Consider the following 23,322-nt stretch of genomic DNA (forward strand, 5'->3'; position numbering starts at 1 on the left):
CCTCTGGCAGTCATCAAGGCAACATTAGCTTACTCATATAGAAGAATTTCAAGTGTCCTCCCATATGTCCCTGCCAGGTAGATGGTGATTTACCCTCCTTCTTTATCTCTTTGTCCAACTAGAACACAACTAGGTCACCATTTCTTGGGCAATCATGAAAAGCAGACACTGCTTTTGCTGTGCCAGTGAGTCAGGAGTTCAGTGGTTGCTGGGTGATGCTATAGGTGTCTCAATGCCTGCCTGACAAATCCCTGATGAGACTGGACTCCTCTCTACCTGGATGAATGTATGCATTGGCTCCCTGCATACTGAGCTGATTTCCAGGATGGACTTTGTCGTGTGACAGTGAATCTGCATCTCTTATCCTAAGCTTGCCTCTTTTCTCGAGTGTGATGATTCTCTCTGTAGATATTTAACACTTGGCTTTGCTGCCTCTCGAATTTTAATTCAACAACATGTATACCAGTATGGATGGTGCTGCCTTCTCCTCCTCCTCACTGGAACTGAGAGAAACATCACCTCCCAACTTCAATGGGAAGGCAAAGCAGGACAGGTTTCCACACTGTGTTGTGTCAGCAAGATCATTTGTAATTCATTACATTATTCTCTGTGTATGTCTTTATTTATAGATAATTGGTTGCCTCTCATTTACTTATAACAGCACAGTGCAATTTCAAAGCAACTGAGTCTGCCCAAAACAACATTATTAGTAGTTACAGATGTACTGTCAAGGGAGATTTTGGCACCAGCACTTTTTAAAAGCCACTGTAATTTCAGCTGCTGGACAATTGCTGATTGTCATGGACAGTGAAGGCAGACAAGATGGAACAAGTCTGCCTGTTTGTTCTTTGCTCTAGTCTGCAAATGATGCTCCTTAAAACCTACCCCACCAGCCATAGAGAGGGTCTGCCCTTTGCACAAACAGCTTCCAGTGAGAAAAACTCAAGGGATTCATGAAAGAATTCTGGGGGAAAAGGTAGCTTTGAACTTCAGCTTGAGGGACTTCGTCTGGATCCCCGTGGAGAGGGGATCTCACTAACAGCAATGAAATTGTTTGCCCATCCTCCTTTAATCACCCCCAATTGATATGAAAACAGATTTCCTTTAGCATGATGAGTAAGAGACAATTGTTATTGTTTTCTTACTTTTTGTCTCTTTGGGGGCGTGTAGCTGGGTGGCTGACCCCTGATGCACTGCCCCTCCTTCTCTCACTCCTAGATCTCCCACTCCCAGATTTCTTCCTCTATAGATTCTCTCTGCCTGCCAGTCCCACCTATCCTTTCTCCTGCCTCACTATTAGCCATTCAGCTCTTTATTAAACCATCAGGTGTTTTAGACAGGCATAGTAACACAGCTTCACAGAGTTAAACAAATGCAACATAAACAAAAGTAACACACCTTAAAATAATATTCCCCAACATTCCCCCCTTTTATTTTTAAACAGAAATGAAAGGTTTTAACTTTAACATAGTAAGACTTCATATAATAAGAACAATTATCAACTAAAGATTACATTTCCAATGTACTGAATTCAAATTCATTTGTATCTGGTAAATTTAAAGAAAATATTCTATAATCTATCCTATCTTAGTAAATCCAAAATTTTATACCTACTTTGTTTTTTCTATCATATCTAAGGAATACTGCAACTATAACTATCTAGTCTTCAACTCCATCAAAGGCCCCCCAAAGGATATAATATTATTTAAGTTAACAAAATGTATATTGCAAACAACTTCCAAAATCTCTAGAAATAACAGAGACATCTGACTGCCTGGACAGACACTCAAAGTTTCTCTGCAATATCAGGGCATCCATCTTCAGCCTATAGGCCCACAGTATCTGGCAGACTTTTTAATGAAGCAGGAAATTTGAAAGACTGTCCCACCTATATTGGCAAAGTTTGTCAGTCACTTTCTTCTGTGTCCTTCAGAATGTCTGGCAGTTTCTTCTGTGAAGCAGGAAGCCTGAAGGACCATCTTACCTTGTTTTGCAAAAGTTCAGTGGTCACTGTCCTGTGGGTCCTGCATGTTCAGTTTATATAACATACTGCCAAGCAGTCCAGGGAAGAGCAGCTTCTTGCCCAAATGGCTAGCCTTGCCCCATTAAAAGCAAACTCCATCAAGAGTTTCTTCTATGCCCATCATCTCAAAATGAATTGGTACTACCAGGAGCAAATATGTCTTATTATCGTGAAAAGGCCTAAATTAACAAAACATTTTTCAGTGCCATATTCTGTAGGTCTTTGAAAGGTTTGAAGACCATCTATCTATCTAAAATATATCTCTATATGATCTGAAAAGCATACCTAACATATATACAAATTTGATGGTTATAAATGTTTAACTTGTGTTTCCTGATTATCCTATATAGTTTATAATAATAGCTTTCAAAAACTAGAACTTCACCCTATATTTCCAAATGAACTGCATAGGTACAATACCTGAAACAAAAAATAGAAACATACATACAGTATGGTGTAACAAAAATAACCTTAAATTTTTATCAATGTACAAAATCCTTTAAACAAGGGTAGAAAAATATATATGGTGTAACAAAATTAACTTTAAATTTGTATCAATATTCTATATTCCCCTAAATGATAACAAACATCCATAACTCACCAAATAACCAAAAACCACTGACACCCTCCAACTCTTGGGAATGTGGGCATAGTTTTCTCTAAACTGGTTCCTGCTGGCTATGGGCAAAGGCATCTTTAGGGGTCCTTGAGAATAATTTGAGACTAATGACCAAGTCTTGGAAAGACCAGCAGTAACCTTTGTTGATAGATATCACCTGTCAAGATTTAGTAGATCTCCTCTGATCAAACCTGATCCATATTATTCCTGAATGAATCCACAAACTCTCATCTCCTGTGGGAGCAGAACTGTAAGGCATCTTTGATTTCCATTTGACAAATACATTTTTTGATTTCTTTTTTAAAGTTAAGCCATTCCTGTAGTATCTAGGTGGGTTCAATTAGTCCAGTTCACAACCCCACATCTCTCAGCAGCTATTGTTTGCTTGTCAGCATTCAAAAAATTCACAATCAACACAATGACATACAGGATCCAGAGTCCCTATGCATTTCTCATCTTACGTGGCTTTTTTCTTCTATATTACTTTTATTGTATCATTAAAGACTGTATTATTTTTAAAACTATTTCTTTCTTTCTATGACTGTCCATACCCTTTTTCTTTCTTTTAAGCCTACACACATTATAAAACACACTGGAACCTGTTTAGAGATTTTTCCATCTGGACCTCTTTTACTGCATATTTTTTAGCCTTTTCAACCATGTGAGCAAACCTTTAAACTGCTAACCTACACCTGAATCCTCCATGACTTTCTTGGCTCTGCCTTCTTCTTGGATCCTGAGAGCCTAAGGTATAGCATGAATCTTAAAAGTTCTTATTAATAAAAACAAATCTGAGGCCAATTATTGGGTAAATGCTGGAAGATCAGAGAAGCAGAACAAGCCACAGCTACCTCACCTCACCAATTCCTCAGCTGATCCTGTTTCATCAGAATGGAAGCTTCTGAGTCCTCATCCAGAATGAATCTCAGCTGAACTGTGCTGCTCAAAGCCAAAAAGCTTAACCAGCCAAATGCTTCTAGTTTCTGGTCCTCACGCCTTATATACCTTTCTGCTTTCTACCATCACTCCCTGGAGTTAAAGGCTCACTTTCTGGGATTAAAGGCATGAGTCACCATGCTTGGCTGTATCCTTGAACACATGGATTTCTGCCTTTGGAATGCTAGGATTAAAGGCGTGTGCTACCACTGCCTCTCCTCTATGTTTAATACTGTGACTCTTCTGTCTCTGACACCAGATAAGTTTATTAGCGTGCACAATATTTTGGGGAAACACAATACCACCACACTAAGGCTTGTGCCCAGTCAGTGGTCTATGACCAAGAACTGCATTCAACCTCCTTAGAGCTCTCAAATGCCAATGCTTATATGGTGGCAGGCATTTTTACTTAGTTTTTTGTTCCTACCTAACTACTGGCTGCTCAAGAGCTCTCCAGGAGGCAGAAATTCTTAAAGGAGCCATATTCCTTTTTTTTTCCCTCTTTCTTTCTTTCTTTCTTTCTTCCTTCCTTCCTTCCTTCCTTCCTTCCTTCCTTCCTTCCTTCCTTCCTTCCTTCCTTCCTTCCTTCCTTCCTTTCTTTCTTTCTTTCTTTCTTTCTTTCTTTCTTTCTTTCTTTCTTTCTTTCTTTCTTTCTTTCTTTCTTTCTTCAGCTTTCTCAGGGCCTACATGGGAATATGGCATACATTGGTATGCCTAAATGTTGTTTTTCTGTTTTCTATGGCCCCATGTTGGGCACCAAAATGTTGTTCTTTGTTTTCTTACTTTTTGTCTCTTTGGGAATCTGCCCCCTAGCTCCTAAATAAATCACACACAGAGGCTTTTTTTTTTTTTTTTTTTTTTCAGTCTTATCTTTAATTACGAATGCCCAACCTTGGCTTGGCTTGTTTCTTGCCAGCTTTTCTTAATCTAAATTAACCCATCTGTCGTTTGCCTCTGAGCTTTTACCTTTCTTTATTTTTGTATACCTTTTTTTCTTACTCCATTGCTGGTTGTATAGATGGATGGATGGCCCATGATATCCTCCTTCTTCTCTTGCTCTTAGATCTCTCCTCTTCCAGATTTCTCCTTCTATTAATTCTTCCTGCCTACCAGCTCTGCCCATCCTTTCTCCTGCCTCACTATTGGTCATTCAGCTCTTCATTAGACCATCAAGTATTGTAGACAGGCACAGCAACACAGCTTCACAGAGTTAAACAAATGCAATATTTAAAAAGTAATATATCTCAAAATAATATTCCCAACAGACAATGCCTCTCTTAAGATTAAATATTTGAATATGAACATATTTGAGTCTATTCATCTTCACCTTGCCAGAAAAAGACACAGTCAGTGATTTAAAAGAAGCAAAAAAAGAGAATTTTTACTTTTTCTTCCTAGTCCGTGCTTCTATTGGATCATGCAGCCCTCTTCTCCCTTTTCTTTGTGTTACATTTCTAGAATGTGCTTTCAATTGCAAGGTCATGAAGATAGACCAAGTCCTAGAGCTTGAGAAGGATAAAACATAGAATCATCAAGAGTAATCCAATATAATGTCCCACTAAAAGACTTAGGCAGAATACCAGGATAGTCACTTTTTTAAGTTGTTACATTCATCTGTAAGACCATCTATCTCAATATTCAAAATAGGCTTTCATTTTGTTTATTATTTTGCTTGGATACTACTTGGACCAAATAGTTTAGTAAAAAATATTTCTACAGGCTACTGATGGCTACAGATTCTGGGTGTAAAGGGGGTGAGTGGGGTGAAGGGTAGGGCAAGGGGTGAGGTAAGGGGCTGACTTCTCCAAAAGGGTGTATCTCTACTTATAATAGAAATGGCTAGTGTCACAGGTTCTTTTTTATCTTTATGAGTTTTATAACAGCATCAGCAATCAACAGAAAATTATTTTCAGGAAAATAGGATCTAGTATCAAAAAAAATCAGTTAAGTTTTAGGTTGGAAAAATGGCTTGCTGCTTTTCCAGAGAATCTGAGTTGGGCTCCCAGCAGCTCACAAACACTTATAACTTCAGCTCTACACCCCCTTCTGGTCTCCATGGGTAGGCGCACACACACACACACACACACACACACACACACACACACACGCACGCACGCACGCACGCACGCACGCACGCACATACACACACATCAAATTTTTTAAAAATAGAGTTTCAGGCTTTTTTACTTGCATCTAGTAAAATGAAAATATAGTAAAGCCTAGCACCCCATCCCTGTCTCCAGAACGGACGGCTGTGCATTAATCAGCATACTCTGCTATGTTATCAAACCTCCTCAAAGAAAACCATTCAGTCACTAGGTTTTCCTTTATTTATTTCTCTCTCCTTTGACAGGTCTCTCCTAACAGTGTGTGAGTTTTGTCTTTCCCTACCTCTGTCCTTTTTAGCAAAAGAAAGAGACTTCTGGAGATCATGGGAGGTTAATATGAAGAAATGAAATTTCACATTAATAATCCTCGACCTCATCACATAATAATAGCTAATGTTTTTTCACTTCATCTGTTCCAATGACTACAGTGTACTTCAGCCACCTCTTCCATATTAATTGCTGCATCACTTTGGCATGCATGAACATAACTCAAGTCATCACATAGCTGCTCAACCTGGATTATTCAAGCTGGATTCACCAGGAAAAGCAGTGCCTCCTGGTTTTAACTCTTCTCCAATGAGGCAAAAATAGCTCAGTATATTCAGTTCATGAATAGTAGGTATTGCAAACTGTATCTTATCTATGAAATTGTCCTCTGCCCCATAACTATGGAGAAAAGAAGTGGTTCAGTGGTTCAACAGTATAACCAGGAAATTTAAACCTCAGCCCAAATATACATGTTGCACTCTCTTCTCCCTCCAAAGGCTTTTACCCTTAGGAAAATGAGGCAGAATGTATTTTCTAAAAAGAACAGTAGTGATACAATGACAGTGAGATGAATGGACCCACATTTTCATGTAATCCAACCCGAGGAGATGAATTTCTGCTTCCCCCTGCTTCTTTGCTCCTGGCCTGGCTCTTTTGGTCCCACACTACTGTTATCATAGAGCAAACCTTGGGGCTCCTACAGAAACCTCATGCAAGCATTTTAGAAAGAATAGTGAAGAGGCCTAATGACACCTAATTCCTCTTCTAGGGCAAATGTGTTGGTCTTGGCCTCTACCGGGAACATTCTAGAAGATACTTTAAAACAAAATGGCTGATACAATGAACATCATAGTTATAAAAATATGTCCTAGCCTGCCCCTGGCCCTTTCTGAGACCACGCTCTTGTTTTCATCATAGGTGAACAAAACATCCCGGGCACTCTAAGATGAAAGTCTGTGGTCTGCAGGATCATACCCAAGTTGTCTGCAGTTTGGGGTTTTACTTTCAGTAAAATAGTAACACTAAATTTATTCTCTGGACTTGGAAAGATAATTCTTTCATTCTTCAATTTGCCCATCTGTGAATTATACTGATAGAGAAGCACAGCACACCTCCCTAGGACTCTTAGAAGAGAACAAAAGAATGAGACGTGAAACCATCATGCCACTGTTGTAGATCATTGTTTTTCATATTATTTAATCTTCTGAAGGTGACAAATTATTGGTGTGGTTAGGTCATGAGAAATTGGTGTAAATAGTTATTAAATACTAAAAACACAGAAGGGAGAAGTTTTCAGACTACGAAACAGGAAAAGGAAAAATAACAACTTGTGCTTTTGTTACTAATTCAAACTTCCTCCTATATTGAACTAAAAAACTATACAGAATATCTAGACATATTAGAGATGCCAACAGCAAATTTTTGCATAACCAAGAAGAGATGGGAATCCACGGAGGTGAGCCCAGCACTTGGGTTGCTTTCCCACTGAAGGTATACGTGGCTCTTGGAGAGAAGGATAGATTTAGAGCTTGTGCATGACCGAGTGCTTACTAAACCTCTACAGGTGAGTAGGATGCTAGCCATCTGGCAGTATTAATGCCCAGAGTCAGAGTGAGCCACATGTTAACCCATTACTTATTCTAACTTTGACCCAATCATCAGTACATCTGAGAAAGTCTCTGTCCTAAAAATTAAATTCAAATGATCTCAAATTCCTAGTGCTTTAACTTATTGGCAAATAAAATAAAATAAAATCTTTCTGGAAAATTATAACACCAGCACATTATCTTAAATTATTTTTACAATTTGTTTCCAAAAGAATACCTAGCATGTGTGTCTGTGTACTCATGCATAAACACACCAAAAAAAAAAAAAAAAAAAAAAAAAAAAGCCAGGAAGCAGTTGTCATCCTCTGCATCTGAATTCATATACTAAGATCCTAATTACCATGTGATGGTATAAGATGGAGGTTCTTTGGTGGGAAATTAAGTGAAGATGGCATCCTGAATGTGGCCTCCACGATGGATTTAGTGGCCTTACATTGTGACTTTTGGTTTGTCTCTCTGTGCTCACTTGAGAAGATAGCATGAAGAGGCTGACTTCAGGACAGGAGAAGCAGCTCCAGAACAGGTGGCCTCGCTGTTGCACTGCCTGTCCTCCAGAACTGTGGGAAGTGGACTTCCATTGTTGAGCCTCCTGCTCTATGATATTATGGTATTTTGTTACAAATAAGTGACCAATCATAGTTTATATAAAAATTGGAATTATCAGACACAGATGTTAAAGCAACTATTTACATTGTTTATGGATAGAAAATGTAGAATGCTTTAGTTTAATTTTGTTTAATTTAGCAGAAAGCTGGAATCTATTTTTAAAATCACAGATGTTACAAAGTTTTTTTTCTAGTTTCAAATTTTTTTTCATGGGGGATAAGTGAATTTAATTTTCTGGGTATTCAAGTAGAAAGTACAATATAAGTAAATAAATAAATAAATAAATAAATAAATAAATAAATAAATAAATAAAATGTGATTGACATTGAAGCCCCATGGTTGAAATAGAAAGTACAATATAAATAAACAAACAAACAAACAAAAATGTGATTGATATTGAAGCCGTATGGTTTCAGAATGGCATTCTAACTGTATAGATGCTCATTGGGATTTATAGAATTCTGGACAGGGTGCATGTTTTGAGTGGAGTAATGATGTGCTGTTGCTGTGATAAAATACCCCTCCATATAGGCAAGAAAAGGTCTATTTTGACTAATGATTCCAGAGGTATAAAGTCCATCATGTCATGGAATGCATGGCAATAGGAGGCAGGGGCAGGAAGCGAACTGATGGAGTTTTTATTTATACATAGAAAACAGAAAAAGAGACCAGGAAGTGGAGCAAGGCTATCACCCTATTGACTTATTGCAGTAGGCTCCATAACCTTCCTAAACAGTGCCATCTGGGAGCAAGCCTTCAAGTACAATAGCCTCTGGAGGACATTTCTCATCCAAAGTGCCACAAGTGGCTTCTTTAAAACCAACTGTGTGATACTTTCATCTGTGAGTTAAAGTATTCAACAGTTTTAATAAAATCAAATTCAGTAGAAAAAGATAATGAATATGAAAGTTCTTTATGAAAGGCAAAATGGTGACTCTCAAGCTACATTTTTCTTAAGCAATTGAGTATTTTTATGAAATAACATTTCATAAAACACCCATAAAAATTCTTATATGATATGAAAAAGTACCAAACAGAATCAATATAAAATTGAAAAAAATACAAAAGCATAATGAATAGATTTAGTAGCACATTTTCATAAGTATGATTGTTAGTGAACTCAACCATTGGCCATGTGAAGGGAATAGTACAAACCACAATGAGGTAGAGAGACAAAGAAGAGAAAATAGAATGAACAAGTCCAATCTATATTTATTTACAAATCCATAGGATGCAAATCCAGAGTTTTAGTGGAAAGCATATTTTAAGAAATAATGCCTGAGAAAATTTTCAAACTGTAAGGCAAAGGCTGGATATTCTGGTTCAAGCCAGACACTGGGATAGGAGAACCACTTGACTGTAGGTGTTCAAGATCATCTGTGAAACATAGGGAGATCCTGTTTCAAGAGAGTGGGTACTAGGGTTGTAGCTCAGTCAGTTAGAGTGCCTGTCTAGCATGCATACAGTGCTGGCTTTGATCCTAGCACCATATAAAATCAGGTATGGTGGTACACCCCTGTAAATCTAATACTCAGGAGGTAGTGGCAAGAGGACCAGAAGTCCGTGGTTATCTTTAGGTACATGGTTAGTTTCGAGCTAGCCTAAGATGAATGAGTTTCTCTCTCTCTCTCTTTCTCTCTCTTCCTCTCTCTTTCTCTCTCTGTCTCTCTCTCTGTCTCTCTCTGTCTCTCTCTCTGTCTCTCTCTCTCTCTCTCTCTCTCTCTCTCTCTCTCTCTCTCTCTCTCTCTCTCTCTCTCTCTCTCTGTGTGTGTGTGTGTGAAGTCCAAAAATCCAAGAACATATCCAAGCAATAGTAGGGAATGAGGGGAATCCATATGAAGACTTATCATAATAAAATTGCAGCAGAGGTATAAAAAAGCTTTTAGATTCAATGAGTGTGTATCTTCAAAGGCAACCACAACAAAAAACCCTATAAAAATTAGTAGATACAAATATTCTGCCAGAGCAGGAATGGAAATGAAAGAAAAATTCTTTTGCTGCCCATTTACTGTATGCCTTGCCCTGTAAATGAACCAAACAGGAGCAGTACAAAAATAAAATGTTCAGCCTAATGGGAGGAGATAAAGCCCTAAGTGATGCCAGATAGATGGAGGACAGACCCACATAGGTTATGTGTTCATACAGTTAGGAAAGGATAATATATATTGATCAGTATGACTTCTGCATCCTGGTAAACTATCAAATAATATCTTCCCTCAGATTAGTCAAAGAAAAAAATGAGAGGATCAGCTCAGGAGATGTGAATTAAATTACAGGTGAAAATACCATCTACATAGATACCAAAGTTCTGGGAAAACTCAAAGGGAATTTATAAGTAATGGTGAAAGGTTGTCAATCTGGAATTGTCAATGATATCAGAATAATCCCCGTTGACATTTGTACTATGAAATGCACTCAAATTCCCAGCACACAATAAATGAGAAGGAATTAGGGATGAATAAACCTGTCATTATTTGTGGGCAATATGATGATATACTCACAAAATCCCAAGACTATATGAAAAATTGATTAAAATTGACCAATAGATTTAGAAGAACCTGTAAATATAAAAACAATATACATGGTTTCAATTTCTCTACTCACAATTAGAATGGAAAATGTATTAATTTAGCACTTATATTAACATCAACTATCAGGTATTTAGCAATAAAGTTGTGCAATCTTCTAGACAGAAAACTATAAAATATTAAGAAACATTAAAGATGAATTAACTAAACAGAGAGATTAATGACTGGTTTTGTGAAAACGTCCTTTCCTTCAATTGGCCTTTAAGTTCAGTGAGATCCAAACTAAAATTTCCATGGTTTGGTTTGGGTGAAAAGCGACACGTTGATCCTAAACTTTTTGTAGAAATGTAGTCAGAAAGCCTAAAAAAGGTAGAAACACTCCATGGCTTATTCTACAAGATATCAGGACTTATTTATTACAAGGCCACAAGACTTAAGCAAGCAAGGTGTTGCCACAAGTCTAAGTAGATTGATGTAACAAAATAGGAAGCTGGATGAGATGAACCCTTGATTTATGAGGAAATGAAACCACATGTCTCTGGGGAAAGGAAAGTCTTTTCAGCAAATGGTTCTAGGAAAATTGCATATCCAGGTAGAAAATTAATGAAATGAAGCCCTACCTCACATTGTATATAAATATTGGTTTCAGGTAAATTTTAATTCAGAATGTGTGGTATACAACAATGAAGATTTTGAAGACCATATAGAGATTATCTTCATGATTGTGCTATGGGGAAAGATTGTAACAAGGTACCAAAATCTCTTTAATCTCAGCAAGAAAAGGCTAAGAAATCAAACTAAAAGAGGAACTTGAACCCTCCACACCCCTGATAAGGAATGATGAAATGGTCCATTGTTAGTCAGCAGCAAAATGTAGCTTATAGCAGAATGCAATGCCAGACATGCTTATTGCAGTCATCAAAGTTTCTACTGACAGACTGTATCAAGTGTTTGTAAGAATATGGAACAACAGAACTACATAAGCAAACACAAAACCTGTGATTGCCTTCATTTTATGATCTGAAACCAGGCAACTTTATATTCTAGTGCTTACAGATACTCACTGAAATGATGAAATTAGAAAGGAAAGCATGGAAAGGTCAGTCCCTGTGAATGAGGTGAAAAGGGGAAAGGGTAACGTGGACTGGGGTGGGTGGGGGCGGACAATATTCTGTTTCTTGCTGTGGGTAGTAGATAGATAGGCATTTTAGTTTTTTTGTATTAATTCTGTTAGCCAGATACAAGCCATCTGCAGTTTTTCTCTCTGTGTGTATTATATTTCAAGAAAAAGAAACAAAATAATAGGACAAGAGGGAGAATAACAACAACAATAATAATAAACAGGAAAGGAAAGGAAGACTTGGTGTAATTGCTGGCTAGGTATTCTATTGTTGCATGTCGGCTTAAGCTAAAACAAGAGAAAAAAATTTTTAGGGCATCTTTGCAGATACACTGCTAATACATAGAGAGTTGACCAGCCCACCTGGCCACCATCCTCCTTGACTATTAGAAGCTACACTGGCCAAACCCATCATTATTTTTAAAAGTAAAGAATGGAGACCACTACAGAGAGGACACTTTACAAGTAGTAATAATTCTTAATGATTTCACGTAAGGAGAGCTTATTATGAACAACTTATTCTAAGCACTTTGTAGACTTAATCTCAAATCCCTTGGTGACTCTCCAGTCTTCCCAGGCTTTCAGAAGCAGCTATGGAGGCTGAAGGCAGCTATATGACTCCAAGAACTCCAGAAACTTGAGACCCAGGCTGTTCCACTTCAGAGTCCATGTTTAGCCTTCCCAACACAATTTCTGTGTCTTTGGAGAAACATTTGTCCCTAAATAATTCTGGTGGGCTGGAGAAATGGCTCAGTTGTTAAGAGTACTGTGTTGCTCTTCCAGAGGACCAGGGTTCAATTCCCAGCACCCACATAGTGGCTCACAACCATCTATAATGGGAACTGATGCCCTCTTCTGGTATAAAGGTGTACATGCAGATAGAGCACTAGCATATTATGAATAAATAAATCTTTAAAAAAAATGGCTGGGCGGTGGTGGCACATGCCTTTAATCTCAGCACTTGGGAGGCAGAGCCAGGCGGATCTCTGTGAGTTCGAGGCCAGCCTGGGCTACCAAGTGAGTCCCAGGAAAGGCACAAAGCTACACAGAGAAACCCTGTCTCGAAAAGCCAAAAAAAAAAAAAAAAAAAAAAAAAAAAGAATTCTGGCTAACCGAAGGCTAGAATTATACAATGGAGCAGAGGAGCAAGATACAATTTTTTCTTGCTTCTTCACTAACTTCAGGGAGCCAGCATTTGATGATTCCCGTGCTGGAGGCTTCCTGTGTGTTACTTTAGCCAAGCATCACAGCCATTTGCTTGGAAGATGGTGCTGCCTCAAGTCCCCAGGAACAAACTCGAAAGCTAACACTTCATTAGATAACCAGGAGTATGCCATAGCTAGTCAACATTGATGACAGTCTACTAGATACTGCATTTTTAAGTCAGTGAGGACTCCCAGGGGCTCCATTCAAGATCTTCCAGTTAGACAGAGGGTCTTGGAGAATCTTTCATTTTTCTTGGATGTGAAAACATGTAGAAGATCATTGAAAGATTTAATCAGAGAATAGGAATGGAATGGAACATAAGGGAAGTTTGATTTTTGGAACTACCAATTCCATATGAAAAACACAGTTCTAGAATGTGACCCCAGCCAACCCAACTAGAGACCTTCCCTTCTATGGATGTATTAACACAGCACCAGAAACCCCCAATTAGGGTGTTGACAACTTCAAGCTCTCATCCCCCTCGTCACTGGGAGAAATCAAAGGCAGGAGAACCCTCCACAATGAAAGGAGCCAAGCAACTAAGAGGGGAGATCTAGTGTTGTTTAAAAGGCGGTATGTCACTTTTCATCCGGGGGGGAACCTGACATTGGGATATGTTGCTTGTTATCAAAAGATTCCTTGCTACATCAAGGGCACAAATGGCTATTTCCCTAGGGATAATTTTAAACAGAAGGCTCCATAACTAAATCACAAACTATTTTTTGATAACTCATTTCAAGCCAAATACAGTTTTAGGCACAGTAGGTCAAGTTATTCCTTGTCCAATAAGAGCTGCAATAACTCAGAGTTAGGGAGAAGGAGTAGGGTGAACACAAGAACAAGAAGGTGTGTACATGGGCCCTGGGTAAGTCACCAGTACACTGTTCACAACTCAGATCCGACTGACTTCTTTCTTCTGTTACACCATAAACCAGTTCACTTTGTATCAATCATGTCTCTCTACCTCTCTCTGCTCCCCCTCAACTCGCATTACATACCCTCTCAGAGCCACTTCATAATCTAGGATTATTCAATCAATTTTGGTGGGTATTTAAGAGGTTTTCTTTTTTCAAACAATGGGTGTCAGTGCATTATGTGATAGATCATGTAATAATTGAGCATTAAAAGAGCTCAATTGAGGATTATTTTTTTGCCACAGATACCTTTAGTTCAAGGAGGTTTATAAGAGCTGGTAGATCATTTTCATTCCATTAAGATAAGCAAAAATTATTTTTAATACAGTTAGATGCTCTCACCAATTTCCTTCCACTAAAGCTCTGCATCTTGCTCCAATGAAGTAAAGTTTAGAGCTTCTGGCATTCAAAACTGCAAATTGCTGGTGTGGTGTTGCCTTGAAGAACTCAAAGCTCATGCTGGGGCTCAAATTATTTTTAATTAGAAACAATGAGCCTGAGTCACAGCTCCCAGTAAGGAGGGTTTTCTAGAAAGCACCAGCCTTGTCTCTGAATAGCTCTAAGGAATGGACCAAACTCTTCCCCCTATATTAGCTTGTGTCTCCATGAGTTCTGCAAAATTTGGAGTTACCATTTTTTGCTGAGGACCATGCCTACAGTGTAAAGCTGCCTTTGTTCCTGACACTCTCATAAAAGTCTTGCTGGCTTAACTCTCCTCAAAGATTTGTTGTTGATTTAGGAATTTCTCAAGAGCTCATGTATGGTTAGCTTCAACTTCTCTAATGATTTAGAAGAGTGAGACTCAATAGAAGTTTGAAATAGTACAAGAATTCAAAAGAAAAGCATTTTCTGAAAGAAAAAAAAAGCCTAAGAACTCCCTCATTCTGGGTAAGATTGAATTCTGGAATACTTCAATTAAAAATACCATTTCTTTATATAGACTATCATGTGTAAGCTGTTAAATCTGACTGTTAAAATAAATATCTCTATTTTCTAGCTCACCCAAGGTCACACCAGAGAAAGAATACATTAAAACAGAAAATAAGTTAGAATCACTCTCCTTAAATGGGAAGCAAGGTCATAATCTTCCACCACACTGGAGATAGAGCCAGGGCTAGATCACATGAGGCCTTGGATGATGGAGCTTAAAGTTCCATTTTATGCCTCACAGCAGTCCCCACAATGTCTTTCCTAATCTTCCTGTTTCTTGCTGGTATAGATTACATCAAGCACTGACTTACTCCAGGGGACCATGAAGCATGGGCACCCTTCTTCCTAGAATAGCCTCCCTTCCTTCTTTCCTCCATTCTAGATGGGACTCAAATATCAACTACTTAGAAACATGTTACCCAAATGCCCAGTCTAAGGTAATGTCCCTATTCCCTGAATCCCTTAACTACAGCCTCCCTTGAATAGTGGAGCGGGACCCCATGGAGGACGTAGCGCTGGTTCTGGTGCTTGTCTCTTTCCCTGTAGATGGGATTCTCGATTTGGTACAGGGCATGTTTACTTGAACTTTTGTATTCCTGAGGTAGTGATGAGGTCCTAGGGGAAAATAGCCCTTAGGTCTCCCAAAGGAAGCAATTATCTCTTCTAGAAATGGTACCACCAGCCTCAATGCCCCTACTGAGAAGTTTAAAGATGGGTGTATTTTGATTGTTGTCTTGCAAAGGAAGAAACTTTGTAAGTGTTACAGATTTGGTCTAGAGTTCAGAGACTAATGTCTCAGGAAATGCAGGTGGTGTGAAAAAGTCTCTGCTCATGTTCACCCATGTTTTATTCCAGTTTTAAACCCTTCATCTTTTGTAAAAATTAACATTTTCATTAAAAAAAGAATGATTAACTATGGGGATGTGACCTCAGAGGCCAGAAGTTGTTGGATGCCCTGGATTTGGAGTTATAGGTGGTTGTGAGCTGCCCAGTGTGGGTGGTGAGAACAGAACCTGGGTCCCTCGCAAGGGCCACAAGCACTCTTAACTACTGAGTAATCTTTCTAGCCCCCTCACACCTTTGGCTTTTGGTTTCAGGATGGATTTAATTGTAACATAGGCTGGCCCACTTGTGAGTGACTGAGATAGACCAGAACTTACCCTACCACCTGCTCATATTCAACATCAAGAATTTAAAGTTATCTTTTGATTTTTGTTGACTGTCTTGATTATCGTAATAGGCTTTTATTCATTAGTCAGAGGGTTTATTTGTGTTAAAATCTGGACGCACAAGGAAAAAGAACATAATTTCACCAACACTAGCTCTTTTGAATAGTGAAGAAAAGGGCGTGGGGAACCACACCCATTAATCGGTTAAAAGTGCTGAAACCTTATAAACTGTGTGATGATTCTTGAGTGGGTTCCTTCTATTCAGCTCCCAAGTTGAGTTGTTACACTCCAGACACAAGTACCATTAATTAAATGACATGCTCAACAAACTCTCAGAGCCATTAATTATCAAAGGTAGCCTGCTCCATGCTTGGCTCTAAACTCTATTGTAACAGTAGAACATGAGTTAGAGCTAAAGAATGTGCTGGAATAAGGTCACCCCCAAAAGCAATACCAGAAGAAGCTATCAAAAGAAGTAAGTGATAAAGCATGTGTGCCTTTTAGCTCCTTTTTGCCCATTTGCAGAGCCTGAAAGTGTTTCCCATTGTAAGGAATTTCTCAAAATTAGTTTATCTCCTGCAAGATACAAGTGAGTATAAAGTAATCCTTCTTTCATTTTGACCAGGTTACAGAGAAGTGTGATATCAGCAGAAGATTTGGAGACAAATTATATACTCTTAAGTCCCAAGGAAAGGATGGGGTCTTTTAGGGAGAGTCCCTGCTGGGCATGCTGCAGACATGGGGATAGAAAAAGGAGTAGAAATAGTCAGCAACAGACAGAGCCTGGGTGCCTATCTATAGTAGCAACAGGAAGTGCCCAAGCTGTGCTGGGAGTTTCCCAGCCTGTTCTGCTTCCTAAGCCCACCACCACACTCAAAGCAGATGCCATTACATTTGCAGAGGAGAGATCCCCAGGGATGCCAGCATATATAACTCAGAACTCCAGACTTTCAGGTCCTTTTTTCTTGTGCATTTACAATTCTTAGAGTTTGATTCTTAAAGTCCATGGTCAGTGTCTAAGCAGGGGTGGGTGAACCCCAGCCTTGCCAGAGAACGATTGTCTTCACCCTGCCTCCTGAGAGGCTGGGCCCTGCAGTGTCCAGGGCAGCATTCTGTTTTTTATGACCCTGCAGCCTGGGAAATGGACCCTGTTGAATAGGAAGTTAATTAGCCCGTCATCATCTCAGGAAGTGGTGTTATTAATCAGCATGTGAAACATGCTACAGAGGAATAATTTAGAGTCTGACAGCATGTGTGGAAGCTGGCCTGCTCTCTGGATTTCACCCTCATGTGGCCGGGTTTCTAGCAGTGAACCGGGGTAACCCCTTCCTGTATCTTGATGGCAGTATGATTGCACTGTCTTGGTGATACCAACCATAGCAGATCTCTGATCCTCGGCATCTCTCCATCAGCTTTTCCTTTACCCGCCTACTCTAATGCATTGCCACCAGCGGCTTTGGGGCTACATTTTTAAAGGCCAGTTTATTAAGAAAAAGCTGAAGAAGAGGTGTCAGGGGGCCTGCCCTTAGAAAATTGCTCACCTTGTTTTGGTGTGAGCAGAATGCCTTCCTGGCTGCTCTGCCTGCCTCACTAGCCTGCTAGAAACTAAGATTTTAGAAGAAGAGGCTTGTTAAAGAGAAGGTTTTTATGTGAGCCTCTCAGGGCTGTGTTATTGGTAAATGTGGTACCCTAATTTTAAAATTATTTCTGGGCCTGAGGAGATGGCTCAGTCAGTGCTTGCCATGCAAGCATGAAGGCCTGAGTCTGGATCTCTATTACTCATATAGAAATCTGGGTGCAGTGACATGTGCCGTAATCTCAGCACAGGGGCAGAGATGGCTCACTGGACAGTCAGAATTAAGATAATTGCTGAGATCCAGTTTCAGTGAGTGATACTGCCTCAAAAATACAGCTGAAGGAAAGTGATTGAGGGAAATCCTGGCTTTGACTTCTGTTCTTGGTACACACACACATACACACACACACACACACACACACACACACACACAAACACACACAAACACACACACAAACACACACACACACACACACGAACACACACATACACACACACACACACACGAACACAGAGAGATGATAACAAACCATTTTTGTCTCAGCCTTGGCAAGAAGGACAAACAGACCATGTCATTAATCCTCATTGGGCAAGAATCACTACATGCAAAGACAGCAATGGCCCCAGTTATGTGAGTGAGGAAGACAAATACTCTTGCTAAACCCTGTCTTCAGCAGTAAACCACACTGCACAATGAACATGTTTTAGAATGGAAGCATGGGTGAGGAATGGCGATAGGTGAGGACCTTGTCACAATCAAGTCTACTGATTCCCTTCCACAGTTTCTGCATACTCTAAATCAGTCAGAAAGGGCACAGCACAGGCATGTTTCCATCTCCCAATATGCAACCAAGTGTGGAACCATTACTATAAAGAGGAAGAGGGACAGTTGGAATCTGTAGTCTGAGCCTTAACTTTATACATTATCAGGGTATTTTGCCTGTGGGCAACTCCCACCAAGATTCACCTACAGGAGAGACAGCAATTTGTCATTTTGGCTTCAGTGTAGAAGAGGACTTTTCCTGGGCAGAGCATGGAGGCGTTGGAATGGGGGAGACTAGCTTCTTCCTTGATGCACCGGACATAATGGCATTTCCTTCAATGCACCCAGAGAGCATGGAGAAAGGTTTTCTGGAGCTTGATGAATGTACCATTACAATCTACAATGTCTCCTAAAAGCCCAGGGACTGGAGGCTTGGTGCCCAAACTGGCATCATATGGAAGTGATGGAACCTGGTGAGGCTTCTGAATAGTCTTTGAGCTTACAAGAGACTCTGGTCTTTTTTCTCCTTTTTGCTTCCGGCTCACCATGTGGTCTCACTGTCATGGATCAAAGCAACAGACAAACTTTCCAAAACTTCCAGTCCAAATAAACCCTTCTACTTCATACATTTTTTTTGTCTTATGAATCCATTACAGTAATGGAAAACTGGCCACCATGATGACAGTTGCACATTCAGGAAGTCAGCAGGGTTCAGTGCAGATTCGCAGAGGAACAGCCCATTGGCACCCATGATTTTACCTGTACCCATTCAATCACACAGCAGAGCACAGGGAAATTTCAAAGACTTTCCTGTGGGTTTCAGGAAGAGATGGATGTAAAGGTTTCTATAGTCTTTCTCTAAAACTTTGATGATGGCTTTCCATAACACATTTTAATTTCCCTTCCAAATCCAAAGCTTTCTTCCCCAACTATCTCTTATTTATGAGAACAATGGGAGATTCCTCCTGTTGCCTTTCATGACTGAAGAATGTGCCACTGGCAATATAATGCTATCTCTCCCTGTTATTTATCAAGGCTATTCTTGAGGAAGGGGGACAGATAACCTGCCAGTGTTTCTATTAAGAACTTAGACATAGTTGAAAATTGGGGCATGCATGTCCCCTGAGCTCTCTGCCTGCAGAAGCCCATGGATATAGTCTGCTCACCTGACTCCTTGTGATCAGAGTCCTGGCCTCACTCTGCCTAAAGTATTTTTTCAAGTGAGCTAGAAGCATGTCTTGTTTACTTATCAGCAAATCCTTTGATTGACATCCTGGGTAAAATGAAAGACTCTACCATCAGCGGTGGGGTTCGTAGAAGGAACCGGAAGATCTGAGAATGCACACACTGTTTTGGGTCCATTAGAAATGGGGAGATGGGCATGTCACCACCTGCACTCTGCACAGCTTCCACTGCTGAGCTGATGCTGAGTCTCTCCTGGCTACAAAGATGGCAGAAACAGTGCTAATGCAAGCAAGAGAGCGAGACCCACAGAGGGGGAGCATTGCAGTACTCAGGCACATTTGTGGGTGCTTTATGTAGACCCTGCAGCCCTACTAAGTGTGCTCGCCTCACCTCACGCCCTGCCAGACATACAGCAGAACTTTGGACACACCTATCCTCAAGCTCTGCAAGCCTACCCCCAGTGTTTGGGGTATGAAATGTAGATGCTGATTCCCACGAGGCTCTGGACCAGCTACGGAAATGAAGCTACCACAGACGCAGCATTGAGAAGCCAGAAGGATATGGGATGCTAAGGTTGTGTGAAAGATGAGTTATAGATACAGTGATAGTGATCTGACAGAGCCTCCTGTGTAGAGAGGGGTATAGGAGACTCAGAGAACACAGAGCGGGACTGAGAAGGGGAGTGGTGGCAGTAACATGGGTCACAATGTTAAAAAAATAAAACTGATAGAAACTTCTAGGACATAAATCTGCCCTAGACAGGCAAGGCAGAGGAAAAGAGAAGGCACATCCATTTTCAGGCCTTCACAGGTACCTCTGACTCAAAGTCAATAATTGTTCAAGGACGAAGTCTGTGATGAATGTTCAGAAGATGACCCACATCTCCAGACAAGACAAGCAGTGCTAGGAATACCAGCAAATGGCCCCAGGGTCATGTGAGAGTAAGACCTCCTCTGGAGGGCAAGTTGGAGGGTTCAAATCCCCAACTTTCCTACCTTCTCTATGGTATTGCTCTGCTCGGAGGAAGTGTGGAGCGGCCAGGTTAGGAGTGACGGCCTCTGTATACTGATCCCACAGGGACACAGTGTGGAGTGGCCAGGTTAGGAGTGACGGGCTGTATACTGATCCCACAGGGACACAGTGTGGAGTGGCCAGGTTAGGAGTGACGGCCTCTGTATACTGATCCACAGGGACACACATCCTTACACGGAGCTGCTGCCCCCTGTGCTCTCTGACTTCGTTATCAACGGACAGGGAATGGGTTTCTAGGCTTATGAAACCTCTCCTCTATATGCCAAAGACCAATATTTGCATCCTCACCAAGGTGGGTTTGAATGGCTCTAAAGCCAAGACAGTCTTAACCAGAGCCCTTGAAACAAGCATGGAACCAGCCCTTCACAACCAGTGTCCTACGTATCTTGTGCTGCACCAAAATCCACAAATGGCAAACCAGACATGAAAGGCAGCTTAATTCTCGTCGGGAATCTCTTGGAAACACTGAGGGAGAGCCCGCAGCTATGGCTCAGAAGGTCTTCCAGAGAACCTCAGTTCAGTTCCCAGGACCCACATAGGCTACTCATAACTGTCTTTAACTCCAGTTCCACAGGATCCAACCTCCTCTTCTGGCCTCCTCAGGAAGCTGCATACACATGCAACATACATTTGCACAAGCTCGTACATATATGTAAATAAAAACAAGATTTTTGAAAAAGAAAACACTTGAGAAGTCTGTGATTCATGACAGTATTTCTCAAAAATCTCTTCATTTATCACATCCACAGTGGCTACCCAATTCTAGCACCTTTCCCCCTAGTCTTCCTCAAATTTTAAGAAATAAACTCATCAAGTCTTCCTCTCTCCTCCTCCTGCCTTGCTTTCATTCCGGCTGTTGCTCTGCTCCCAGCTACCAAGCCCTGCCATCCCCGTTGCTGGTCACACCCATTTGCCAAGGCCAGGAATCGAAGTGAGAGGGGTTATGGCTGCGACAAAGAAGGCAGGGGCCGAGCACCTGGGTTTGGATCTAAACCACCTCGCTATACCACCAAGAGATTTCTTATTTTCTTGTTAGGTAAAACAGGGCAGCAGCACAGCAGTGCGAAGTTATTCAACCTTGTTAGTAGAATCATTTCATTTCAGGCCTGACACATAACCTTCCTTTTTTTTTTTTTTTTTTTTTTTTTTGAGGCGGGGGGAATTTCGAGACAGGGTTTCGCTGTGTATTTTTGGTACCTATCCTAGACCTCGCTCTGTAGCCCAGGCTGGCCTTGAACTCACAGAGATTCACCTGGCTCTGCCTTCCAAGTGCTGGGATTAAAAGTGTGTGCCTCCACCACCCAGCAACACATATCCTTAAGATACCTTGGCCATTATGTAAAGCTGGATCTGCCAGCTACACGGTGCTTTAACAATTTCCCAAACTTGGATGCCAGACTCTTCACTTTCACCTGGAAAGCTTGTTTTGAAACAGATTCCTGGCTTCTCTATAGATCTGATGACTCCAAATACAGGGGACAGAGTCCAGAAATCCCTGTTTTAAAGCTTAGCAGAGAGTTTAGACAATAGTAATGTTTGGCATGCCCTTCTCATGTAGTACATACAAGTCTGAATTGGTTTTCTCTGTATATAAGCTTTGAATTGGTAATGTGGAAACCTAAGAGTCCATTCAGCTGACCTTTAGTGACAGGCAAAAGGCAAACAAACTACATGGGCCCAGAGAATAAGTGTAGGCATCAAAAGGTCTAAAATCATTTATTTCACACAGCTCACCCATACATCAATATCATCTCCTATAAAATGTTAATGGCAATCTAACATATTAACAGTAAACAAACATATTTTGTTTATTACTGTGCCTCAAAAGAAATGCTACCGGTTCTAACTAAATGTCTGTTTTTATGTTCTGTCATTTCCAGGCATGAAAGTAACTCAAACAAATCCTAAGGCATACGGAAATGGTCCTCGCTCTTCTAGACTCCGCAGCATTGGAAATGAAGCTGAGCAGACTTTATTACATCCCACAATTCTGCAGCTTTTTGCAAAGCATTTTATTGCACTAGTGGAAGCCACTAAGGTTATGTTTCAATCACAATGACTGACAGGCTAACTTCACAAACAGTAGCATAGACTGCCTGCCACAGTTTCTCAGTTATGTACTTAGAATAGGACCTTTTCCAAAACTGTCCCTTAGCCTGGCTGAAAATAAAGTGATAGCTAAAATATTTACCTGGTGTTGCTGGCTGACTTAAAAATTGATATTTTTGAGAACTCCAAAAGGCCTAAATGAAGAAGTTGCTCTTTTGGAATGAGTATGTTTCTTGTGAGCCAAAAGTTGGTTATAGTAGAGATGTGATTCAGAGAATTGCATTGGCTGGGTAAGGTAATAGCACAGAAACCATTCCTTGGTCAAATTCTCCTCCTGCTGTCAGGACACAAATGCAAAGTGGAAGAGTTCAAGATGGCCCAGGTCACTATGGAAAACAAGCAAGTACAATGTGCTGCTCATCTATCTTGCATTGTTTTGTGGTTTTGAAATTTTTCTTTATCTATCTATCTATCTATCTATCTATCTATCTATCTATCTATCTATCTATCTATCTATCTATCTATCTTCTATCTATCTTCTATCATCTATCATCTATCTATCATCATCATCTATCTGTCTATCTATCTATCTATCTATCATCTATCATCTATCTATCATCATCATCTATCTATCTATCATGTGTAGTTGGTTGTTTTTACTCTTTTGGCTCATTGAGGGCAGGG

General features: G+C 40.2%; 1 protein-coding gene across 12 annotated transcripts in view; it reads left to right on the forward strand.

Annotated features, from left to right (window-relative positions):
* Fhit (fragile histidine triad diadenosine triphosphatase) overlaps positions 1 to 22,777 on the forward strand; it is a 1,536,882-nt gene extending 1,514,105 nt beyond the window's left edge. For all 12 annotated transcript variants that reach the window (XM_076544519.1, XM_076544511.1, XM_076544513.1 and 9 more), the window contains one exon: positions 22,470 to 22,777. In XM_076544519.1, coding sequence (XP_076400634.1) covers positions 22,470 to 22,475 — 6 coding nt within the window. In that variant the 3' untranslated portion in view covers positions 22,476 to 22,777. The remainder of the gene's footprint in view (positions 1 to 22,469) is intronic.
* The last annotated feature ends 545 nt before the right edge of the window (positions 22,778 to 23,322 follow it).

This window comes from Peromyscus maniculatus, chromosome 9, assembly GCF_049852395.1.
Source record: "Peromyscus maniculatus bairdii isolate BWxNUB_F1_BW_parent chromosome 9, HU_Pman_BW_mat_3.1, whole genome shotgun sequence".
Lineage (NCBI taxonomy): Eukaryota > Metazoa > Chordata > Mammalia > Rodentia > Cricetidae > Peromyscus > Peromyscus maniculatus.